At 43.9% G+C, this 20,862-nt stretch overlaps 1 protein-coding gene across 1 annotated transcript in view; it reads left to right on the top strand.

Annotated features, from left to right (window-relative positions):
- The window catches only part of Nmt (N-myristoyl transferase), an 83,862-nt gene that overhangs the window by 17,475 nt on the left and 45,525 nt on the right, over positions 1–20,862 (top strand). The window contains exons 5-9 of the mRNA XM_075679686.1: positions 5,806–5,897; positions 10,439–10,555; positions 11,400–11,570; positions 16,315–16,423; positions 16,604–16,675. Coding sequence (XP_075535801.1) covers positions 5,806–5,897; positions 10,439–10,555; positions 11,400–11,570; positions 16,315–16,423; positions 16,604–16,675 — 561 coding nt within the window. The remainder of the gene's footprint in view (positions 1–5,805; positions 5,898–10,438; positions 10,556–11,399; positions 11,571–16,314; positions 16,424–16,603; positions 16,676–20,862) is intronic.

Raw genomic sequence — 20,862 nt, 5'->3', positions numbered from 1 at the left:
ATATACCTGTCAATGAGGTCCAGTCCCCTCAATTGGTTATATTCCAGTACACTTCCCAGGTGCAGCAAATTTTTTTTTTCATTTCATCCTTCAACCAACACTTGCATGAAGACCAAGGGGCTATTCCAACTGCACTGGAAAAAGAATTCCTTTGTTATATTTCCATTTGACCAGACTCAAATTTCTGTTCTCACACACTAGAGCGGTCAATGCTGTTGATTGGGAAGGTTTACAGCAGCGCCCTCAGTGGGGTTTGGATTTACTCTTCCAGGCATGAACTTTTTTCTCTTGAAGTAAGCAATCTTAAATGCAGTAAAATATCGATTTGTGAACATATGTGACTGCTGCGCAGTTGTGTTCGCAAGCTGTATTAACACTGCTCTGCCTTGGCCACTGGCTTTCATATCATCAGCGAGGACTGTACCTTTCCCAGTGTATATAAAAAAAGATCAAGCACTAACCCATCTGGGGAGGTTGAAACAAAATCCGTGAGATAATGTGCTGGAAAACACAGAAAAAGACACACCGAATCTACAACTTATGTCCACAAACGGGGAACTGAGTGCTCTTCATTCACAACTTCTGTCCACAAATGTGGACATGCTTTGAACACGTCTGATAAATGGGGATTTTGGCTTTCAGTGCATTGGAACTTTAAGTTATTCACAAAGAAGAGTGCCATAAATTTTACCTGCTGTATTCTACATACAAGAAATATTAATTGCAAAAATTGGAAAAGCTTACATGTTGGTCACTGCACGAGTTGGTCGCCGCCAATTTGTTTGTTTTATATCAGCCGCTGAAGCTGACTTGTGCTGCTCTCTTTTGGAGCATGAGTAAAGCACACTCTGTGCAACAAAAGGCACAAGTTTGAATGACGCTGAATGGTTTCCAGATCTATTGATACTGAAAGGTAACTCGTATCAGTATGGATGCCTAATATAGCAGTGCGGTGTGAGGGAGCATGTGTCTTTGAGTAAAGGAAGGAGAAGCGAATGCTCCCTCCTTGCTGCCGCGCTGATGGCCCTGCTTATTTAAGCAACCTTCTACTCCCTGAAGGGACAAAATTGGAGGTGGGGAGAAAGTGATTAGCTCACTTCCACAAAGGCAGCGGTTGCGTTAACCAGTTTCACGCCTAACAAAAGGTAGAAGTGAGGGGTGCTTTGCTCTCCACTCACAGCGATTCACTGCTGGTCGCCGCAGTGACCTCAAAAATTCCATGTGCCAAATAAAAAAAAAAAACTCAATGTATGCCGTGGTAATGCGTCAGAACATACTGAAAGTCAAAAGTATTTATTTGATGCAATACACAGTAACACACTGAAAATTGCACAGATGTTGTTTCATCGTAACAAAAGCTTTCATGAATAATAGTCTCTCTTTGTGTGGTAGATTTCGAAGCATGGTGTCACACAAAGCCCGACTTGGCGATTAGGTCAATGATGTCCCAGTCGAAAAATGCATGAAACCAGCCGAGAATGTCATTCTTGTCATAGGGCTGCCACAAGATTCCGAGCACTGAAGAGAAGCGAAACCGCGGCAGCGCAGGTAGCGGGTTATCGGTGTTCATGCGCTGCCACACATGTGAATTGGCCAGTACGTCACCGTCATTGTCATCACCGTCGCTCTTGTCATGTAAAACAATATCCTGGATAAAGACAACGTCCGAAGTCACTGTCGGACACAAATTCCATGTCGTCACTAATGCTGCTTTCTATACCACTCCAAGAAGCACCTCTTTTTCTTCGAGCATCGCCGCCACTGGCATTCTTCTTGCGAAGTGCCATTATGAAATGACTTTTGCCAGGCTTAAAACATGCGCAAAAGGCACGAAATGCGGTTTTTCATAGATGACTAATGCCACGTAGGCTTGAAAATTGTAAGCAAAACAATTGACGACTGTGATGCGTCTTTGGCGGTGGAAAGAGCGGAAAATCGGGCCGGACGAGTGTGACTCGTCGTTGGCGATGTTGGTACAAACACGTGTGACGAGTACAGCTCGGGGTTGGCGGCTAAAGGGTTAAGCAAGATTTGCTTGCTGGCATGCTACCAATGACGCTGCCATTGTTATGGACATGTCTGCCTGTATGCCTCGTGCAATCTTTGTGTCAGCTACATTATGTTATGACAGGTTTTTTGTTTCTCAGATAATTGTGCAGTGTTATAAACTGTAATTAGGACAAAGGCCTGAAAGCAGATTTGAACGATGACAGAAAGGATGAAAATGTAATAGCGATTGGTAAATTCTAGTATAAGTTACTCTCTTAAACTGTGGAAAACACGGGGAAGGCGGGCAATGGAAATTCAAGATGATGAGCAACACGAGAACAAGGTAAAAGCAAGAGCCACTGTTTTGACAAGTAGACTTTTCTTTTTCAAGGCCTTGAAAAAGACAAGTCCACTTGTCAAAACAGTGGCTCCCACTTATACCTTCTTCTCATTTTACTAATTGCCTCTTAAACTGTGTGGCATGTAGCCCTAGGGAGCCTTTTTAGCAATGCATTTATATATTTTCTCATTTATCAGTACCATAGGCCTCATCAGGCCTATACAGGATATGACACACAGGAATAACTGTTTTATGCTTACCACTGTGAACTTTCCTTTACTGTCTTTTTTCGGTTCCTTGTTGTTTAGCTGAATTTGGATGAAAGCACCATCCTTTGGAAAATATAGTTTATTCAGTATTCATCTGATTTGTTATTGATTATTCATTGTAATATACCTTACAGGCACCAGGAGGTATTGCATCAGAGGTATGAACAGTAAGACTAGATCGCCCTACCATTAAAGAAGAGAAACGCTGGTTCTGTGAGTAATGTTGTGATACACCAGAAAAGGGCAAATGAACTACATGTTGGAGGCTAGCAGAAAGAATAAAGGATTAGAAAGAAATATTACAATGAAACTGGTATAATAGAATCTTGTTAATTCGAACTCCGAGAGGACCAGAAAATTATTTTAATGAAACAAAGTTCACACTAAGGAGGGCCGCTTTAAATAAATCGCCTAATCATTTGTGTGGTACAGTGCCTAAAACCAAAACCATTGCGGGGCTTACATGGAAAGACTTATTTTTCCTTCATCGGCGTGCGACAACATGGGCCGATAGAAGCCTAGGTTCTCTATAAAGCCCAAGTGCGGTAAGATTGCGCCTGGCGCACTGTTTGCTGTGGGTGCGAGGGTGAGCCAAGAAGGATGGTGGCTTGATGCACGCTGTCCTCTCGCATGCCCTATGGTGGAGCTGATGTGATTGAGCACTCTCTAGGAGAGAGGGGCAGAGGGCAGGAGAGCGCGCGCGATAACACTTGGGTCTCTTCACTGTTCCTTTAAGCCGGATTGGAATGGCGGGTGCACACCGGTTCAGTCTTGGCTTCCGGCACATCTTTCCTCGTCATTTTTACTGCATGCGACATTACAGTAGCAATCCAGAGAAAAGACTGGGAATGCGGGAGATGGAAATTCAAGACGATGAGCAAAACGTGAACAAGGTGAATGCAGGAGCCAACGTTTCGACAAGTGGACTTGTCTTCTTCAAGGCGACATATGCTTTCCTCGCCACAGTATATAATTAGTGCTACGTGTGAAAAAGAAAGCACAGGGCGCTCACCTTGTTCCTTCATCTTCCGTCGATAGAAATCCAGAGAAAAGACGGGAAATGCGGGAGATGGAAATTCAAGACGATGAGCAAAATGTGAACAAGGTGAATGCAGGAGCCAACGTTTCGACAAGTGGACTTGTCTTCTTCAAGGCGACATATGCTTTCCTCGCCACAGTATATTCAATATACTGTGGCGAGGAAAGCATATTGCATTACAGTAGGAAAGCATGTTGCATTACGAGGAAAGCATGTTGCATTACAGTAGCAAGTGACCCATAGAACCTTTGCCTTTGGCTCAGGTTTGTCCGAAGAGCTCTCCATGAGAGTGAGAAATATTCCTCAAGATAACCAGTGCACGGTTATTGGAGTTCAAATATGGGGTTGTTTTTCTCTATTGAAATAAATAGGACTTTGCCAGGACCAACAGAGCAGGTTGAATTATCCGTCAGTTCAAATTAAGAGAATTCGTCTTATTGACATTTAACTGTATGTATGCTACATGTAGTGGTGCAAGAACAACTGTAGGAATAATTTTGCATAGTAAGCATAGTTGCATATCTTACAAGCGACAATTTGGATTGGACAAAATTTAATAAAGGTCCTGTAGGGCGCATGTCAGCGCGCAGTGGGCGTATCCCACGCAGGAACCGACAGGGAGTACCTGGCAGCCGCTGCGCGAGCCTGCTGGATGGCCCATTGCTGGTCTTGTAGTAGCAGGCTTTGTAGGGTCTTCTCCCACTTTTCTGAGGTAGAGTTGGACGGAGCGGTTCTACACTCCCAGAACACGTGTGCGAGTGTCGCCATGACCCAGCACGGGGGCACGCATCGTTGGGGTAGACGTCCGAGTAGGTGATGTGTAACATGGCGGGGTTGGGATAGGTATGTGTTTGTAACAAGTGTAGCGTTAGCACTTGCGGCCTGTTTAGTTCGGGGTGTGGGGGTGTAAATACACATTGTCCCAAGTAAAAGTGTTTAGTGATTTCTTTGTACGTTACTGGGGTGTCCCTGTTCGGCTCCAACTCATCGAGACACAGTTGCCCGGGGGTGACGGCGTGATCTGTAAGCACAATCAACAAGCAACAATTTCCCCAGAAATTTAATATCCCTAAAATAAAAAAAAAATCTTGTGGCACCTGTGGTCACACACACTGATCATGGTGCACACGCTCCAATCTCACGGCAAACAACCACTGTGGGTTCAAGCACTACGAGCCTCCGTGCATACAGGGTGCCGCATCCGCATCTGCTCCGGCCACTCTGTGTGCCGATGCGCTGCTACGCGTGCATGCCGAGCTGGTCCCAGCAAGGGAAAGGCAGGACCACATGCGCAGCAAAGGAGATTCTAGGCAAAGCTCTCTCCACAGAAAAGAGGACATTTATTTGACTGAGTTTCGATACAACACATTTAACAATACAACTCTATAGGAACCTAATTGCTATATAAAACATGGCCAAATAGTCGCCAATGGCCGCTAATTGAGCACTGTGACAGAGAAAAACAAACAGCCCAGTTTAGAGAGGCTGCCTATCCTTCAGCCAATGCTTGCCATCGTGCACCTTCACAACAGAGAAAATAGAGAAACAAGCAGGAACAGATGGGTGTACGATGACAAGGCGCCGCCTCGGGACATTGAGATGATGGAAGAGTGTGCACACCCACCAAGGCCTGTACCCCGACGAGCTGAGGTAACCACTAGCCGGTGGTGGACAAAGCGGCTCCTGCCGGCAGAGAGGAGTCACGTACGTCGTGCACCTTTTAGCGTCTGGATGGTAAGGGACATGGAGTTATCGGAAACACAAGGCAATGGTGCTTCACAACTATTGCGAGCGCTGAAACCCCCTCCCCCCCCCAATACACCGAATGAACATTTGCACAGTTTGATTTGCTTTTTGTTAACATATGTACAATTGTTTAGTTGTATTCGAGGGCCCCTCTGCTGTTTTGTTTGGTTACCAAAACTTATTCATGCTGGCAGGTCGCTGGCAGTTTGCTCCAGTTGCAAAAGTTTTGTTTGCACCATCATTGATTTGCATGCTGCCATTGTTGCAGGTCTGCTTGCTGTTGGTTGGGATTATGTGATCCGTGTTATTTTTAACCTAATTCGTGTTGTTCTCTGTGACTCACCTGCTTCCTCCTCTTGCTTTATTGAATTGATGAATTCACTCACTGTCTCATCTTGTTTATTTTGCTTTCCTTGCCATAGCTCAAAGAACTGTACCAGCTACTCAATGAGAACTATGTAGAAGATGATGACAACATGTTCCGCTTTGACTATGCCCCTGAATTTCTCAAATGGTAAGCCACTGCACCTAGGCACTAGGTTGACTGCCAAATAGTCTGTCTGTCTCTGTTTTTACTGTGAAAGCAATTGAGAGCTCAAAACTAGGTTTCCTTTGTTCTGCTACACCACGGTATGCTATGCTGCCATCATGTCATGATTGTGTCACCTCCGTAGCAAAAATTTTCCCAATGCCAACACTTAGGTGTCAGTGCTACTATGAATAGGAAACTTGCCATTACAGTGACATGCAAGTAGGAGCCATATATGTTAATCACTGAGCTGTCAAGCGACTTGGAGCAAATAACAGATCTTGGAGTTTCTGTAGCATGCACTATGCTGACTTGCAGTATAGAGGGTTCTAAGCACATGCTATTTCAGAGGCAACAGCAAGCAATAGTATGCTCTCAAAGGATAGGCTGTGCAGTCAAAATATTTCAAAATATCTGAGTCACTGGCACATGATACAACAGTGATTCATAGTGTGGTTTTCTGTGCGGCAGTAATTCTCAGTGTTCCTCTTGCAAAGAAAGCTATGCAACGCCTTTGCAAAGACGGTGCATTATTCTGCCACCATTGTCACAAATGGTTGGGTACCATATTTACCTGTTTCTAACGTGTCCCCGAATCTAATGCCCACCGAGTTCTCGTGAGCTTAAAGTAAGAAAATAAAAGTGCACCTGAATGTAACATGCAGCTGAATGTAACACACACACAATTTATAAAGTAAAAATATAGCATGTCCCCACATTCGCACTCAGAAAAGACGAGACGAGCAGAATTTACTTTCCCAGAAGGGTAAATTTAAAAAAAAATTTGCTTTCATAATGAAAGCGGCACGTCATAGTCACCATTTGCACCTCATTCGCCACAGATACCAAGCCCACAGGTGCAGTATTCTCTATCAATCACTTTTTGTTCTGCTACTATCACTTTTGCGAGACTCGGCATCGTACTTGTCGAAGTACCGTATTTATTCGACTATAAGGCGAGGTTTTTTCTCAGAATGTTTAACCTCGTAGTTACTCCCCCGCCACATACACAAATTTTGCCTTTAGGTGTGGCTTCACGGCAGTGCACGCCGCGATGCCTTTTAGACACACTATAAAGTGATATTTTATGGTCTTCCAACTGGCACCCTCACCTTATAATCGTGACCGCCTTACAAACAAATAAGTACGGTGTGCATTCGACAGCGTTCCTGGCACTGTGCGTTGTTGGGAATCGGGGTAGCGTTTAGGCAAGGAATCCTTCGGACACACGGATGAGTAGGTCCGGGAGTAGGAGTGAGAAGGGTTTATTTTTTACATATTGAAACAAGTAGTCCGATTGTAGTCAGGACACACATGTCTGCAGACGTCAGGACACGTCAGCACACCAAAGCTCCACTTTTAAAACGCTCTTCTTCCTTAGTTTCCTGCACAAGGGAATTCGATGATCTTGTTTTGGCCAATCAGAGGGGCCGTACAGTTCACAGAACTCCACCTCTGATATCCAACTTTCGAAGCAAGGACGAGGCAATCTGGAAACAGATTTCGTTCGCACTCCTTCCATGAAACAGTTCATGCTCCCCCATGAAAGTTGTCGACTGGGTTCCTTGCTCTCCATGGCGGTCATCTTGTCAGGGTCAGGAGATTACTCTTCGCACTCATTACCGCTTCCATGGAAGGCGGCAGATGATGTCTGTCACAATCCGCCTGGGTTTGTGAACAAGGGAGGGCTTGAGGCACCCTTCGTTAGACAGACGCTCCACAGCGTGGTGGTGACAAACGATGACTGACCGCCGAACAGCTGTGCTCGTCGCTGTTTAGTGGTGCGGTGACCAATGGGGGGTTGCCTAACTAAGCCTGGCAGGCCAATGAAGATTATGCCGAAGGGGCGCCACATGCTTGTTGCAGTGTCGCTTCCAAGTGAACCGCTTGTTTTCCCGTCACAGTCGGTACCGGCCCCCGTTGCCAGGTAGGTAGGCACTGATGAAGAGGGCTGCCTTGGTGGAACCACCGAAAGAATGCGCACTGCCAATTTGGGGCGCAACAGTGCAGATAGCGAGCTTGGCATAGCGCCACAAACGCTGGCAGCCGATTACGCCAGCACATTTGGAGGCGAGTCGCACGAAATCTCACGAAAGAGATAGTATCTCCAAAAGTTATTAGTCGAAAATACTGTTCACGATCTAGTCTAGCGCAATATGAATCAATAGCAACTTTCACAATATCGTGCTCTGTCACCACTTTGTGATGGTGATGACACTGAGTCTGACGGCTCTAATGGTAGGCTGTTGTCAATGCTATGAACGTGGTTCTGGTTCCATATCCTATCGTAATGTGCAGGCACTTTTCGAATTCCCCCCCCCCTTTTTTTAAAAAGAAGGTGCACATTAGAATCGGGTAAATAATTTCCTTAGTTTTGTAGGAGTTCGGCACAATTAGGGGAGAAAGAATGGAGTAACTGCTCTCACAGTAAGATGAATTCAGATCCAGAGGAAATGCTGTTTTGCAGTGTTGCCCGAAAGGTGAAGCATTGATTGCCATAGCAATCAATGCTTGCCATAGCAATCAAGATAAGCACCACAGCAGCAGCAAGCGAATTGACCTTCGTGCGGTCTCTTGCTTCAATGCTAACTAAACGTCGAAAGCACAGCGCATACGAAGCTACCGGCACTGGGCACACTTTGTCCATATCACAGATCACTTTGAAGATGAGGCCCGTGCGGGCGCACATTTTGTTCATATCGCAGATCGCTTTCAAGATACGGTGGCTGTGCCCTAAGCAGCAGCCATTGGAGTTGAACCCCCTCTCTCTCTCACCTCCCTGTGCCTCACGCGCGCGAGAGAAGATAGCACATGTACGCCTTGCCTTCCTCCCTCACATGTGCAATACTGAGCTGCAATCATCGGCTGACCCTCGCCAGTCAGCCTCTGTCGGCATGGCAAACGTGCATTTTATACACTCGATTTTGAATTGCCGCTAATTTCGTCCGCTGTAGAGTAGTAGTCCATTGCAGCACGTTCAGTTAAAAGAGAACTTCATCGCATTAATAGGTAGAACAAACCAAGGCTGAAATATAGTCCGTCATATCCGAAAGTCTGTTGTATGCGGGTTTGTTGCAACGAGCGTTGACTGTATTAAATATATAATATTTGAAAATTTCAAATATTCTGACATCCCTTTTTATAAGCCCTTGTTGCAGTCTGACAGTGTTCAAAACCATGCCTTATCAACCTTGCTAGTAGTATGTCAACATTGCACTGGGCAAACTGCTGCAAGCTTTGTTGTCGTGATTACACTCATGTCTCGTGGGATGAGCTTGCCAAGCCGAGCGTGTGTATGCTTTGTGCACATTGGTAGTGTAGATGCTAAGCAGCTCTCATAAAAGTTAATGTGAACTAGATGCAGAAGGAAAAAGACACGTATGGCACACATGGACATCACCTTTTCCAAATAGTTTGTGGCTACAAGACTTTCTATACCAGACCTATGAAGGCGAATCAGAAAGTCTTTGCCCCTGTTTTTTTCTTTCTTCTTTCTTTCTTCTTACTTTCTTCTTGTTTTTTTTTTAAGCCATATTATGGCTGTAAATGTGAAGTCAACATATTTATTCCCATCGGTGGACCTTTCTTGGACCCGCCCGGGCTTATCTGCCAGTAGCTCCATGGCACGGCGCTGCGGTCAGTTGTTGAAGATGGCAGTTGTGCTTCACACGTCCACGGTGCATGAGCAATGAAGTGTGATTCGTTTTCTATGTAGCAAGGGACGAATGCCCATAAGAATCCACAGGGAAGTGCAGCCCACATTTGAGGAAAGGTGTCTTGCTTTGAGAAGTGGGAGGAGGTGGAGTTGTGAGTTCGCAGATGGCCATGAAGACTTGTATGACAACGAGCATTTGGGGAGGCCACATGCGTTGCTGACTGACAACAGGGGCATCTCAAATTTCGTGTTGCGATGAGACATATGTCTGAAGCTGTGCGAGGACTATGTGGCAAAATAGTGTAAAGTATGTAGAATATAGTATGCGTATTTGTATTTACCCGTATGTCCCTTACTTCGGTTAATAAAAGATAGGACCAAATACTTTCTGATTCACCCTCACACAATGGCACTGTTAGAGGTAGTGCATCACATTGAAAAGAAAGACCAGATTCTACAAAACCAAAATCAACAGGTTCATCTGCATCAACACACACAACACAGATTTGCTTTTGATTTGACATTATTTGTGCCTTGCACTGTGGTTTGTTATCCCTGGCGGTGCCACTAAGAGCTTGGCTTTTGCGTAAGCATACTTTTCCCGCGCCTCCATTTAGTTTATGCTAAGGCTTACAGTAACATGGATTACCTACCCACCGAAACTGCAACCTTTTGAAGCAGAAGACAGTGGTTACGGAGACCTTCTATGTAGGAACAACTTTGCCCTCGGCACTTTCTCTCGATATTGGAAGCTGTGTGGTATGCTCTTTATTAAATACTAATAAGAAACTTTCATTACCTTGAAATTCTGTAATCATTGTTCTAGCTGCTTGAACAAGCTTATCTGACAGTTTGTTCTTGACATTCATAGGGCCCTACAGCCTCCTGGCTGGACTGCTGACTGGCATTGTGGTGTACGCGTTGTCAAGAGCAACAAGCTCGTGGGTTTCATCAGTGCTGTACCAGCTACGATACGTATCTACAACCAGTGAGTGGTACCAGCACGCAGCTATTTGGTTTCCTGACGCATTAGGCTCTTTGATAAACTTATTGGTGTCAGTTTTTTATAAGGATATGCAAATCGCATTGAGCAAACTGGCATGCTGCTGTGTTTTTGGACCTCTCCATTTCTTTACAGTGTATCAAAGGCTATTAACTTCGAAATTAATGACTAAAAAATGCTAATGACAGTGTTGTAAACTTTCATTAAATTGATATGAGTTTAATTGTGCATGAAAGTATCAGCGTCCCCAATGTATCTTAAAAAGTGTTTCTGTTTGAACATTAGATCATTTGAACTTTGCACATCATGCTGAGCTTGCATAATCAAACTGAAATGTATGAATGAAGGCACACAACTTTTACACGAAGTATTTGTTCTTAGACCAGTGTGCGGGCAGAGTAGGCAACTCACTTGCTCTTGTTTTATCACAGGCTTTCATTTTGAGTAAATAAAGTTGGATATTATTACTGTTGACTTCCATTAATTTAACATTGCTTAATTTTACTCTGTTCAACTCTTTCCCTTTTCTCAAATATAAAGGCTGTTAATTTCTGCCCTAGATAATTTCAACCAATTTTGCATGTCTTGTCGGAGGTAAAGTGATGGAAGGTATTGCTAGTTTCATTATATTTAAAGACTATTGTTCAAGGGTGCCTGTTGCTAGCTGAGTTCCTTCTGCCTGATTACAAGCCTTTTGTAGATAGCAAGCGACGTTGAATTTGGAGGATAATCAACTGATGTCACTTTGTCTGTCGGAAAGTTTAGCTGTTCAGCCTGACTGTGGTTGTACTTTGTTCATCGTATGGATGTCTGCTTGCAATGCTTGCAGCACACAGCGCATGGCTGAGGTGAATTTCCTGTGTGTGCACAAAAAGCTGCGGTCCAAGCGGGTGGCCCCCGTGCTGATCCGAGAGATCACCAGGCGCGTCAACCGATGCGGTATCTTCCAGGCTGTCTACACAGCTGGTGTGGTTTTGCCAAAACCAATTGGAACTTGCAGGTGAGCTGGCTTGCTGCTCTGAGAAAAATTGGCTGAGCTGTATCAGCAAATTAGCTTCCTACACTACCAATAAAGCCACTCTTACCTTAGGAGGAAGCTCGTTAAGGCTGAAAAGATGCAAAAGCAAAAGACTGGTGGTGACAGTGGTTTGATGTTCCCACACCAGCTCTCCTTGACTTCATAAATTTTGATGGCGTCTGCGTGGACCTAGTCAGTTTGTTATTGGCGAAGATAAACTGCATTGTTCTAAAGAAGCCAAAGACTGAATTGAACATGTTTAGAGAACATTTACTACACCACAACGGCCTAAATATGAGGAAATACTTGGAAGTTTGTGTCATTCCACTGATGTACCGGTACTGTGGTTCTAGCTTAAGATACGTGAAACGGAAGTCTAGCCTTGATTTTCTGTTCTAGTAAACAACCAGTTACTGTGAAATTAATGAAAAGAGACTTTTGAAAGAACATTTTCTTTCACTAGATTAAAGGCACGAGAAAAGCCCAAGCCATTTTCCCTCTACAGTGGAATCTTGATAAACGGAAATCACTTAAAAGGGGCCATGAACCACTTTTTTATCGAATTGGAGAAAGGCATTTGAAGTGAAAATAGGCTATCTCAGAAATACTTCGCCACAAAAAGTACTTTAATGTGTTCAGCACAAGCGGAGTTATTGGCAGTCAAACATGGCCTCCACTGTGCTCCCGTTCCTTCTTCAATGCCTTGCACTGCAAAGGCTACGGTGCAGTGGGGCATGCCTACAATGCTCCGCCTTCTAAACGTCACCGTGGCACTCAGTTCAAATTTCATTTTGGATGTTAACGTAGACATCATGACGTGTGCCTTTGGTGCCTGGGATGTGCTAAACATAAGTCAAACACGGTTGTCCTCAACGAGCCGCAGTGCGTTTATCCAGTGGACTCGTGGCGGCACCCCACAGCGGCCGCGGTATCTACGCCATGTAGCCGACCACAGCTTGATGTCAGCTAGCAGCCGTCTAAGGGAATGACAAAATAGTGTGTCTAGGAGAGAGTGAGGACAGAGCCTTATGTTGAAAAAGAGAGCAGTTGAGAAAAAGGCGACCGCGATCCACTCGCATGACAGCAAAACTTGGCTGAGATGTTCAAAGCAGCATATGCTACCTGCAGACTATGTTATTTCATCAAGCCCGAGGAGTGGTTCAGGGCCCCTTTAAATGGAACACCATCCTCATGGTTGGTTGGTTGGTTTTGTATTCATGCAATTGTATTCAGCTTTTTCTCTCGGTAAATGGAACTGCTGATAAACGGAACCAATTTCCCTGGTTCCTTGATGTTCGGTTTAAGAGAGTCCACATCATATTCTTTCATTGAAAATGTACTTGATGATATTGATATGTGTATTTGTTCATCTTCCACCAGTGGCCGCTTTTCACCGGCCAACAAATATTAAATTTTATCGCTCACCGCAGAACGCTCCTGCAGGTATCAGAAGTTTCTCTGGCGTTATCGATGGTTCTATCCAGTGTCTGTTGTCACTTTAGCTTATGTAGTCTGAGTGTACGAGCGATGCAAATTGTGTAGTACTTTCTGGAGGACATGTGGGCACCAGCAATTACTCTGGAAATTTCAATGACTCATGTATAAAAACCGACGCACTTGACCTGCAGATAAGATTTTCGACGATCGCCAACTGTGTTCGCCACTATCGTTGTGCTTTGTATAGCCTGTTTTTCTGGGCACAGGTTCGCCCAATAAAGAGTTAGTTTCGCCATTTACAGTTTTGCTACTTTGTTCATGACTGTCACTACCATGTGACATCTGGTGGAGGTGCTTTGCATTCATGTACTGGACACCCCTGGCAAGCTGTGATTCAAGCTCAGACCGCAAAGACACCACCAATGTTGTCTTGGACCATCAAGCAAGCCGTAGGCTACAACACGTGCCCCCAGAACACGGCCTTCTACCTGAGACAACCAAGAAGATTGTGGACAAATCAACAACTCCAGTGGCAGCCCCAGCGTTCCCCATCGTGCTGCAACATGCCAGGGAGCCACCGACCATCTGTGGACCATCGTTTGAAGACCCGGATAACTGGTTGGAAACATACGAAAGAGTTGACCAATTCAACAATTGGAACTCTGACGACAAGCTGTGGCATGTGTACTTCGCCTTAGAAGACTCAGCCAGGACCTGGTTTGAGAACTGGGAATCGACCCTGACTACATGGAACCTGTTCTGCAACCGCTTCCTACAGAGATTCATGAGTGTCCTGCACAAACAGAGAGCCCAAGCTCTACTGGAAACATGCATGCAGCTGCCGAATGAGAACATAGCGATTGTTATGGAGATGACTCGCCTCTTCTGCCACACGGATCCTGACAAGCCTGAAGAAAATTCTTGATGTGGGGTGTGAAAGAACAACTATTTGCCTGATTGATACGCAACCTGCCCAAGACTGTCACAGAATTTCTTTTCGAGGCCACAACACTATTGAAAAGACGCTCGATATGTGAACAAGGCAATATAACTGCCGAACACTGACAGCAAACCATACTGATGTTCAAGCACTCGGCAGCGACGACTTGTGAGAGACCATCAGAGCGATCATTCGCGAGGAACTGCGTAAGCTCCTTACAAAGTGACAACCTCAAGTGACCTCAATCGCCAACATCATCAAAGAAGAGCTTCAGCGATCACTTGGAGTTCCTGAGGTACAACTGCAATCCTTGCAGCCCCAGTCTAAAGCGATGACCTATGCCGCCGTCGCCCGCTGTCAAGGTCCCTCTCCATGACCGCGCCAGGGCCCCGTAATGCCGCAGTTCCGTCGTTCACTGCCGCCACTGCCAGCTCGCCCACCTGTCGCCCAGCACAACTACCCAAGCAAGACGGACTTTTGCCGCACTCCTGACCACTGCCCGCTCTGCTGCTTATGTGGAGAAGTGGGTCACATCTATTGGCGATGCTTTACTGGGAGATGGGACAGTGAGGATTCGCCATTAATGCGCCTCACCCACAGCAAGGGGAAATGCCGCATGAGATGGTAGCAAAATCTCGGTGATTTTCGGTGATTTCCCTGCGAAATCATTGATAGAAGATGAAGCCGCCATGAAGTGCGTCTGCTTCCTTCGGCCACCTCTTTTTTTTCCTCAGGTCCGCTGACACAAACTTCACCATGAGCCTAGATAGGCTTTCGCCTTAAAGAAACATGCACATTTAGCTTGTATTGTGCACTGGTGTACTTAAGCTGCTTCTGATCTCTTTGCAGGCAGCCATGACAAGGTAGAAGCGGGCAACTAGGATACTTAATGCCCTCCTTAGGAAAAATGACCTAGGTGGATAGTGGGATATATACATCCGTCTTTTCCTCCCACGCAGTGTGACTTTTCATAGAAAATGTGTGATCATGAACACACTTTTCATGCTTTAGGCACAAAGCGATCCAATCTCTTGTTGTCCAACAAAGGGTTTATCCAACTGCTTCGGTCTCCTCTTTGCCATATGTGGACTTGCAGACTGGAAGACACCTGCTCTCTCTGCCTTTCCTCTAGATTAAATGTCTCGCTTTGCCCTCTTACTGTTTCATTTCCTTTTTAATGTCATTGTACAGTTAAACCTGAATATAAAGAAATTCATTATAGCGAAATTCTCTGTGACAAAGTGTTTATCTTTCTATAACCTCTTGTTTATGGAAAACCATGTATTTAGAACGTCTATGTAATGAAGTTTGCTTGTACATAATTTAAATGTAATGAAATTTCACTGCCATAAAGAATACCGAGCCAATAGATAGGAACTTCTGTAGATGCGAATAGTCAAATGGCTGAATTACAAGCGACTGCTTGCGAATGCACCTCTCAAATCATGCTCTGTGCAACCAAGAGCGACTGTTGAAGTGGAACAGCATCATGCTCCGTGTAAAGTCTAAATAAGTGCAGTAAGATCCCGTAGCGGCCACTGCACTGTATACTTTGGGTTTGAGTGCAAGCATAGGAGGGTGAGCCGAGAGATGAATGGTGGCTTAATGAGCGCTGTCTACTCGCACGAGCAAGAGCAAATGGGGGGAGCTTGCTGATAATAATGCGATCGAGTGCATGCGAAGGGGGATGGGGAGTGGAGGGCAGGCTGTCGCACGTCGCCTTTTCTAGTGCAACTGGATGTGCATGGCTGTCGGCACAGCTGAGCACATATGCAGTCCATGCGCCCTGTTTTAGAGATAATCTGCTGCATGTGCAAAGAGTGGGCATGCCGATATGGTTTGTCATCATGTGTGCTGTCTTCTTGCGCATTTATCACTGTATTTTGCGTTATCTTGAGTTTCAGAGGCTTGTGAAATGAGAAGCAGACAAAGGATCCACTCCCTGCTGCCAGTGCTTTTCATGATAGCGTTGTCCCACTGCGGGCGAGCTGCAGGGAGTGGACGCAAAAGCATGGCTGGCTTCGCTTTGTACTGTCGATGTGAAGATATCAATGCATCATGAAAACGCATCTTTTGTTGCCAACTCTCAAATTCAACGAAATGAATTCTTTCTTGTTCAAATTTGCTTTTTCCGATCGCACACTAATTAGGAAATTGTTGCGGCCCCTTCTATTTAAGAAATATTCATCAGCGACTGTACTTATTTGTGTAAAAGGCAGAATATCAATATAACAAAGCAAATTGCCAATTTTACTTTGTTATATCAAGGTTTAACTGTACTTCCAAAGCACCACGTTTGTAGTGGCCTGTAGCAAATTGATGATGAAATTCAGACTTCTGTTTCCCCAGGTACTGGCACAGATCACTCAACCCACGCAAGCTAATAGAAGTCCGTTTCTCTCACCTGAGCCGCAACATGACAATGCAGCGTACGCTGAAGCTCTACCGGCTGCCTGAAGTAAGACGTTTGATGCTAATCCATTCAGAGCATTTCGTCCGCCACTATTAGTGGGCACGCCAACACTGACCTTGCTTTAAGTCTTTTACGGTTGCCTGTGGAAACTTGCGTGCTGTGTTTATGTTTCGAATTTGGTATGCTGTGCAATTTATTTCAAATTTCTTTTTTCTGCTTTTGCAGAAGCCGAAGACACCCGGATTTAGACAGTTCCGAAAATCTGACACCGCACAAGCACATGCCCTGCTGGAAAAGGTAGGGGAATTGTGGAGTGCTTGCGGAACATAGCAGTAGTAAGGCTTGAGTCTGTGAGAGAGAGATACAAGCTTTGATGATATGCCAGAGATGTTAGCCTGACTGATTGCCTGGCATGCTACTCCAGGTGCTGGGTGCTGAAATTGATTGATTCATAATAGATTGCAGATTATAAAGAACAATAATATACAGAAGGAGGTCCTATAGTCGATGATTGTATCAGGACCTCCAATATTATAAGTATGCTTTTTCTAAAGCAACGTGGAGCACCACATTAAAATCATATACACAAGGAAGCATGGAAGAAAGTAAGTTATGGAGAATATAAAACAAGATATGCTTGTGCAATTGGGATTTACAATAAATCTAACAAAGGAAATTATACAAATGCAAGGAGCAAGGAGCAAAAAATTTCATGTAAACATGCAACAATACAAACTACAAAAGAACCTTCAAAATATGCATGACCATTATTGCAACAATACAAACAACAAAAGAAAACCTTCAAAATATCTATGACCATTAATAAAAAAGAAAGGTTCGAGAACAGTGGAATATTTGAATAGGAGTTAAAAAAGAAAAAAGTTAACGCTAAATATTCTCTGTTAGAAAAAAATTCTTCAAATGTTTTTTAAATATGGATGTTGAATGCGATGTCTTGACGCAAAGTGGTATGAAATTCCATAATGAAAAAGCTGAAAAATGAACTGGTTGTTTGCCATAGATGGGGGTGCACCTGAGGTAAAATGAGATTATGGTTTAAAGCAAATCTAGTGACATTACCATTTATCAGGCATGTTTTAAAAATTACACATGCAGGAACTTGATTATTCAATAACTTGAAAATAAATATACCCAATTTATACAACACAGTTTCGTTGGCAGAGAGAATGTTATGAAAGTGTAGCAATGGGAGAGCGCTAGTACTATAGGGGCTAGAGGTGACTATTCTAATTGCTTGGTTTTGCAAAGTTTGAAGTGAACTGAGGTGAGTATTATATGTATTCACCCAGCGCATTAACAAGTAGTTAATGTGTTAGTGTATGAAAGCGTAATATAGAGAGACAAGTGCAACACGGTTAAAAAATTTGCGGGCTCTGATCGGTAACCGAATGCCATAAGCAATTTTCTTTTTAATATGGAGGGCATGACAATGAAACTTGAGGTTAGTCTAGTTCTACTCCCAAGAATGAGCAATGAGTGCTAACAGGAAATAAAAAAAAATGGGAACCAAAATTCAGCAATGGAACTGAACATGATGGTTTCCGGGGGAATTAAATACAATAAACTTGGTTTGGTGGGAATAATAAGATTATTATTGATACACCAGTTTGCAACTTTAGCCAAGTCAAGATTGAGTTTAGTAACCAAGGACGAAATATTTTTATCGTAGTTAATAATGGTTGTGTTATCGGCGTACAGTACAGTGTGAGGATGTTAGGCAGTCAGGCAAATCATTAATGTAAATTCAAAACAATAAAGGTCCAAGAATAGAACTCTGCAGTACCCCTAGGTTAGTAACCTTAGCTTCAGAAAAAACATTCTAAATGTTGACTTTGTTATGTCTATCCTGCAGTTAGGTTCATTGTAACATTAGTGCTGCCCCAGTTATGTCTATAGCTTCCAATTTTAAAAACAAAATGTGATGGTTAATAGTGTCAAATGCTTTCATAAGATCAATAAGAACTGAACGGGCAAAATACCCTTTATCAATAGGTTCCCTTAAACGATCCGTTAGGGAGATGAGAGCAGGGTCAGTCGAATAGCCAGGACGAAAACCATACTGAGAATTGGACAGAATATTAAATTTAGTCGGACAGTTTGTTAATCAAGCAGTAATCAACTTTTCAATCACTTTACTAAAAAATGGCAGTATACATATTGGGCAGGAATTTGTTAGTAAAGAACGATCACCTCTCTTAAAAACTGGAATTACCTTTGCTCGTTTCAGCTCAGATGGAAAAATGACGGTCCTGACTGAGTAGGAAGGGAAGGAAAATAAGTTTTTGTCGTCATTGCAGAGCCAAGTCTCAGTAAAGCTTATGATGGAATATCTGAAAGATAGCATAGGCAGAAGGGAATTAATGTCGTCATAGTATTTGCGCAAGCTTCGTGCGTTAAAATGAACGGCCAAGCATGATCTATTATATTTTAGTTTATTTAACCGGCTAGTTGAAAAATACGCAGACGTTTTTGTTTTTAGCGCAAGTTTCTGAAAAGTTTCCTAAGCTACCATGCTGTATTAAGTAAATACAGCCAAGTCAGACTCGTCAGCAATGTGAAACACCTTACTGCTGATGCTCTTGCCAGCTTTAATCTGGAAGTTAACTGTCCAGAGGCACTTCCATTTCTAAGCCTTCTTTAATGACAGGGACTTACTTAGATAATAGTGCTCTGTTTTGCAGTGTCAAGTGATAGTTGACATACAATTTAGTGTCCTCAACTGGTCGAGAGAAGCCGATGTCACTGAGGCAAAGCTTCGCCTTTCGTGCCTTGCCGGCGAAGTCTGCTTTCTTTGTTCGAGAGTAAAACTGGGCGATGATGTTTTTGTTGTTTTCATCATTGTTTGGAACGCGGTGAACGATTTCCAGATCGATGGGCGAAACAGGACAGCCAATTTTAACTCTTGACTGTCTGTATGATTAGGCTGCAATCTTCACCTTGGGTACATGGAATGCCTTTAATCTCGATATTGTTTGCCCTTGAATACTGCTCTAGATCAGACAGCTTGCGAGAGAGAGTATTGTTTTCAAACTTTATTTCTTGGCATTCAGTAGTGAGTGAGGTGTTTTGCAGTTGCAGCTCTTTGTTTTCATTAGCAAGTGAGGCGTTTTCTGAGCGCAGTTTTTCAACCATGTCGTTGAGAAATTCAACACTCGACACAAGGTTACCGATCTGCTCTTTCTTTCCACCAAAATCTATGTCAGTAGTATTAAATTTTACCATTAGCCTGTCAAAAATGTCTTCTTTAAATTTATCGATCTCATTTCCTAATTTTTATTGAAGTTCATCTATTCTTTTCGCGAGCTCAGCACAAGTGGGCATAAAATACCTGCCAACTCTTCCTAATTTTTCGTAAAATGTACACATTTCGAGCAGTCTTACAATTTTTCGAATCTTGCTTGAAATTTTCAAGGAAACATTTTTCGTGAAAAAAAAAAAAACCTGTGAAAATGTAGTAAAACTACACCCGCACCGCCACGAGAGGGCAATACGCATGCGTGGTATTATAATCAGCTGCTGCAAGGTTGTAATGACTTCTGTTGTCTACTAGGGGGTGCACGAATCCATATCTAAAGCTCGATAGTGCCGATAGCACCTCTAGCGCCTCCACAAACCTGTTGGCATGCTGTTGCCTTTGGTCGCGCGGGCGCACAGGTTTGGACTTCAGTCAGCTTCAGTCACTGCAGTGTTGGCCTTGCCTTTTGTGTGACTAACTGTCACGTCGGATGCGGTGCGACTCTGGCCTGTTGTGGCTTGGCAGTGCAATGGCGGGCTCGAAGCCCCGACAGTACTTCCAAGTGTTTTTGAAATTGTAAACGCAGAATTTCTGTGCTTTGTGCAGTCGAAGAAAGGGGAGAAGTTCGGATTCTGCACCACACGTGCCTGTGATGTGAACATCTCGCGTGGCGGCAAGTCTGACATGAAGGTCCACATCACTTCGAAAAAGCATCAGGGATGCGTGCGAGCCGCAGACAGCCAGCCGAGCCTAGCAAGTTTTATACACAGCAACAACTACCTCGGTGTGATTCCTGCAGAATGCCTCTTCACGGCGTTTTTAGTTGAACACAATATCCCGCTGAGTGTCGGTGATCATGCCGGAGCACCTTTCCGGAAGATGTTCCCCATGCGAAGAACCTACTAATCCATTAAGTTAGTTTTCTTAATATTGACCCACTAGTACTGGACTGTATTAAAAACTTTCTTGCTAATAGAACACAATACGTAATCACAAACAATTCATCCTCTGTGCCCCTCGCGGTAACGTCAGGCATGCCGCAAGAGTCAGTTCTAGGTCCTCTACTTTTTCTAATCTCTATCAATGATCTTGCTTCCTGTGTGAAATTTTCAACTATTAGGCTTTTTGCTGATGACTGTGTTCTATATTATATTACTGACCTAAATGATTCTCGTAAACTTCAAGATGAGATGAATAGCATTTTGTTATGGTGTAACAAGTGGCCTAT

Source organism: Dermacentor variabilis, chromosome 2, assembly GCF_050947875.1.
Source record: "Dermacentor variabilis isolate Ectoservices chromosome 2, ASM5094787v1, whole genome shotgun sequence".
Lineage (NCBI taxonomy): Eukaryota > Metazoa > Arthropoda > Arachnida > Ixodida > Ixodidae > Dermacentor > Dermacentor variabilis.
Note: the sequence above shows the minus strand (reverse complement) of the source record. Positions and strands in the feature narration are given on the sequence as shown.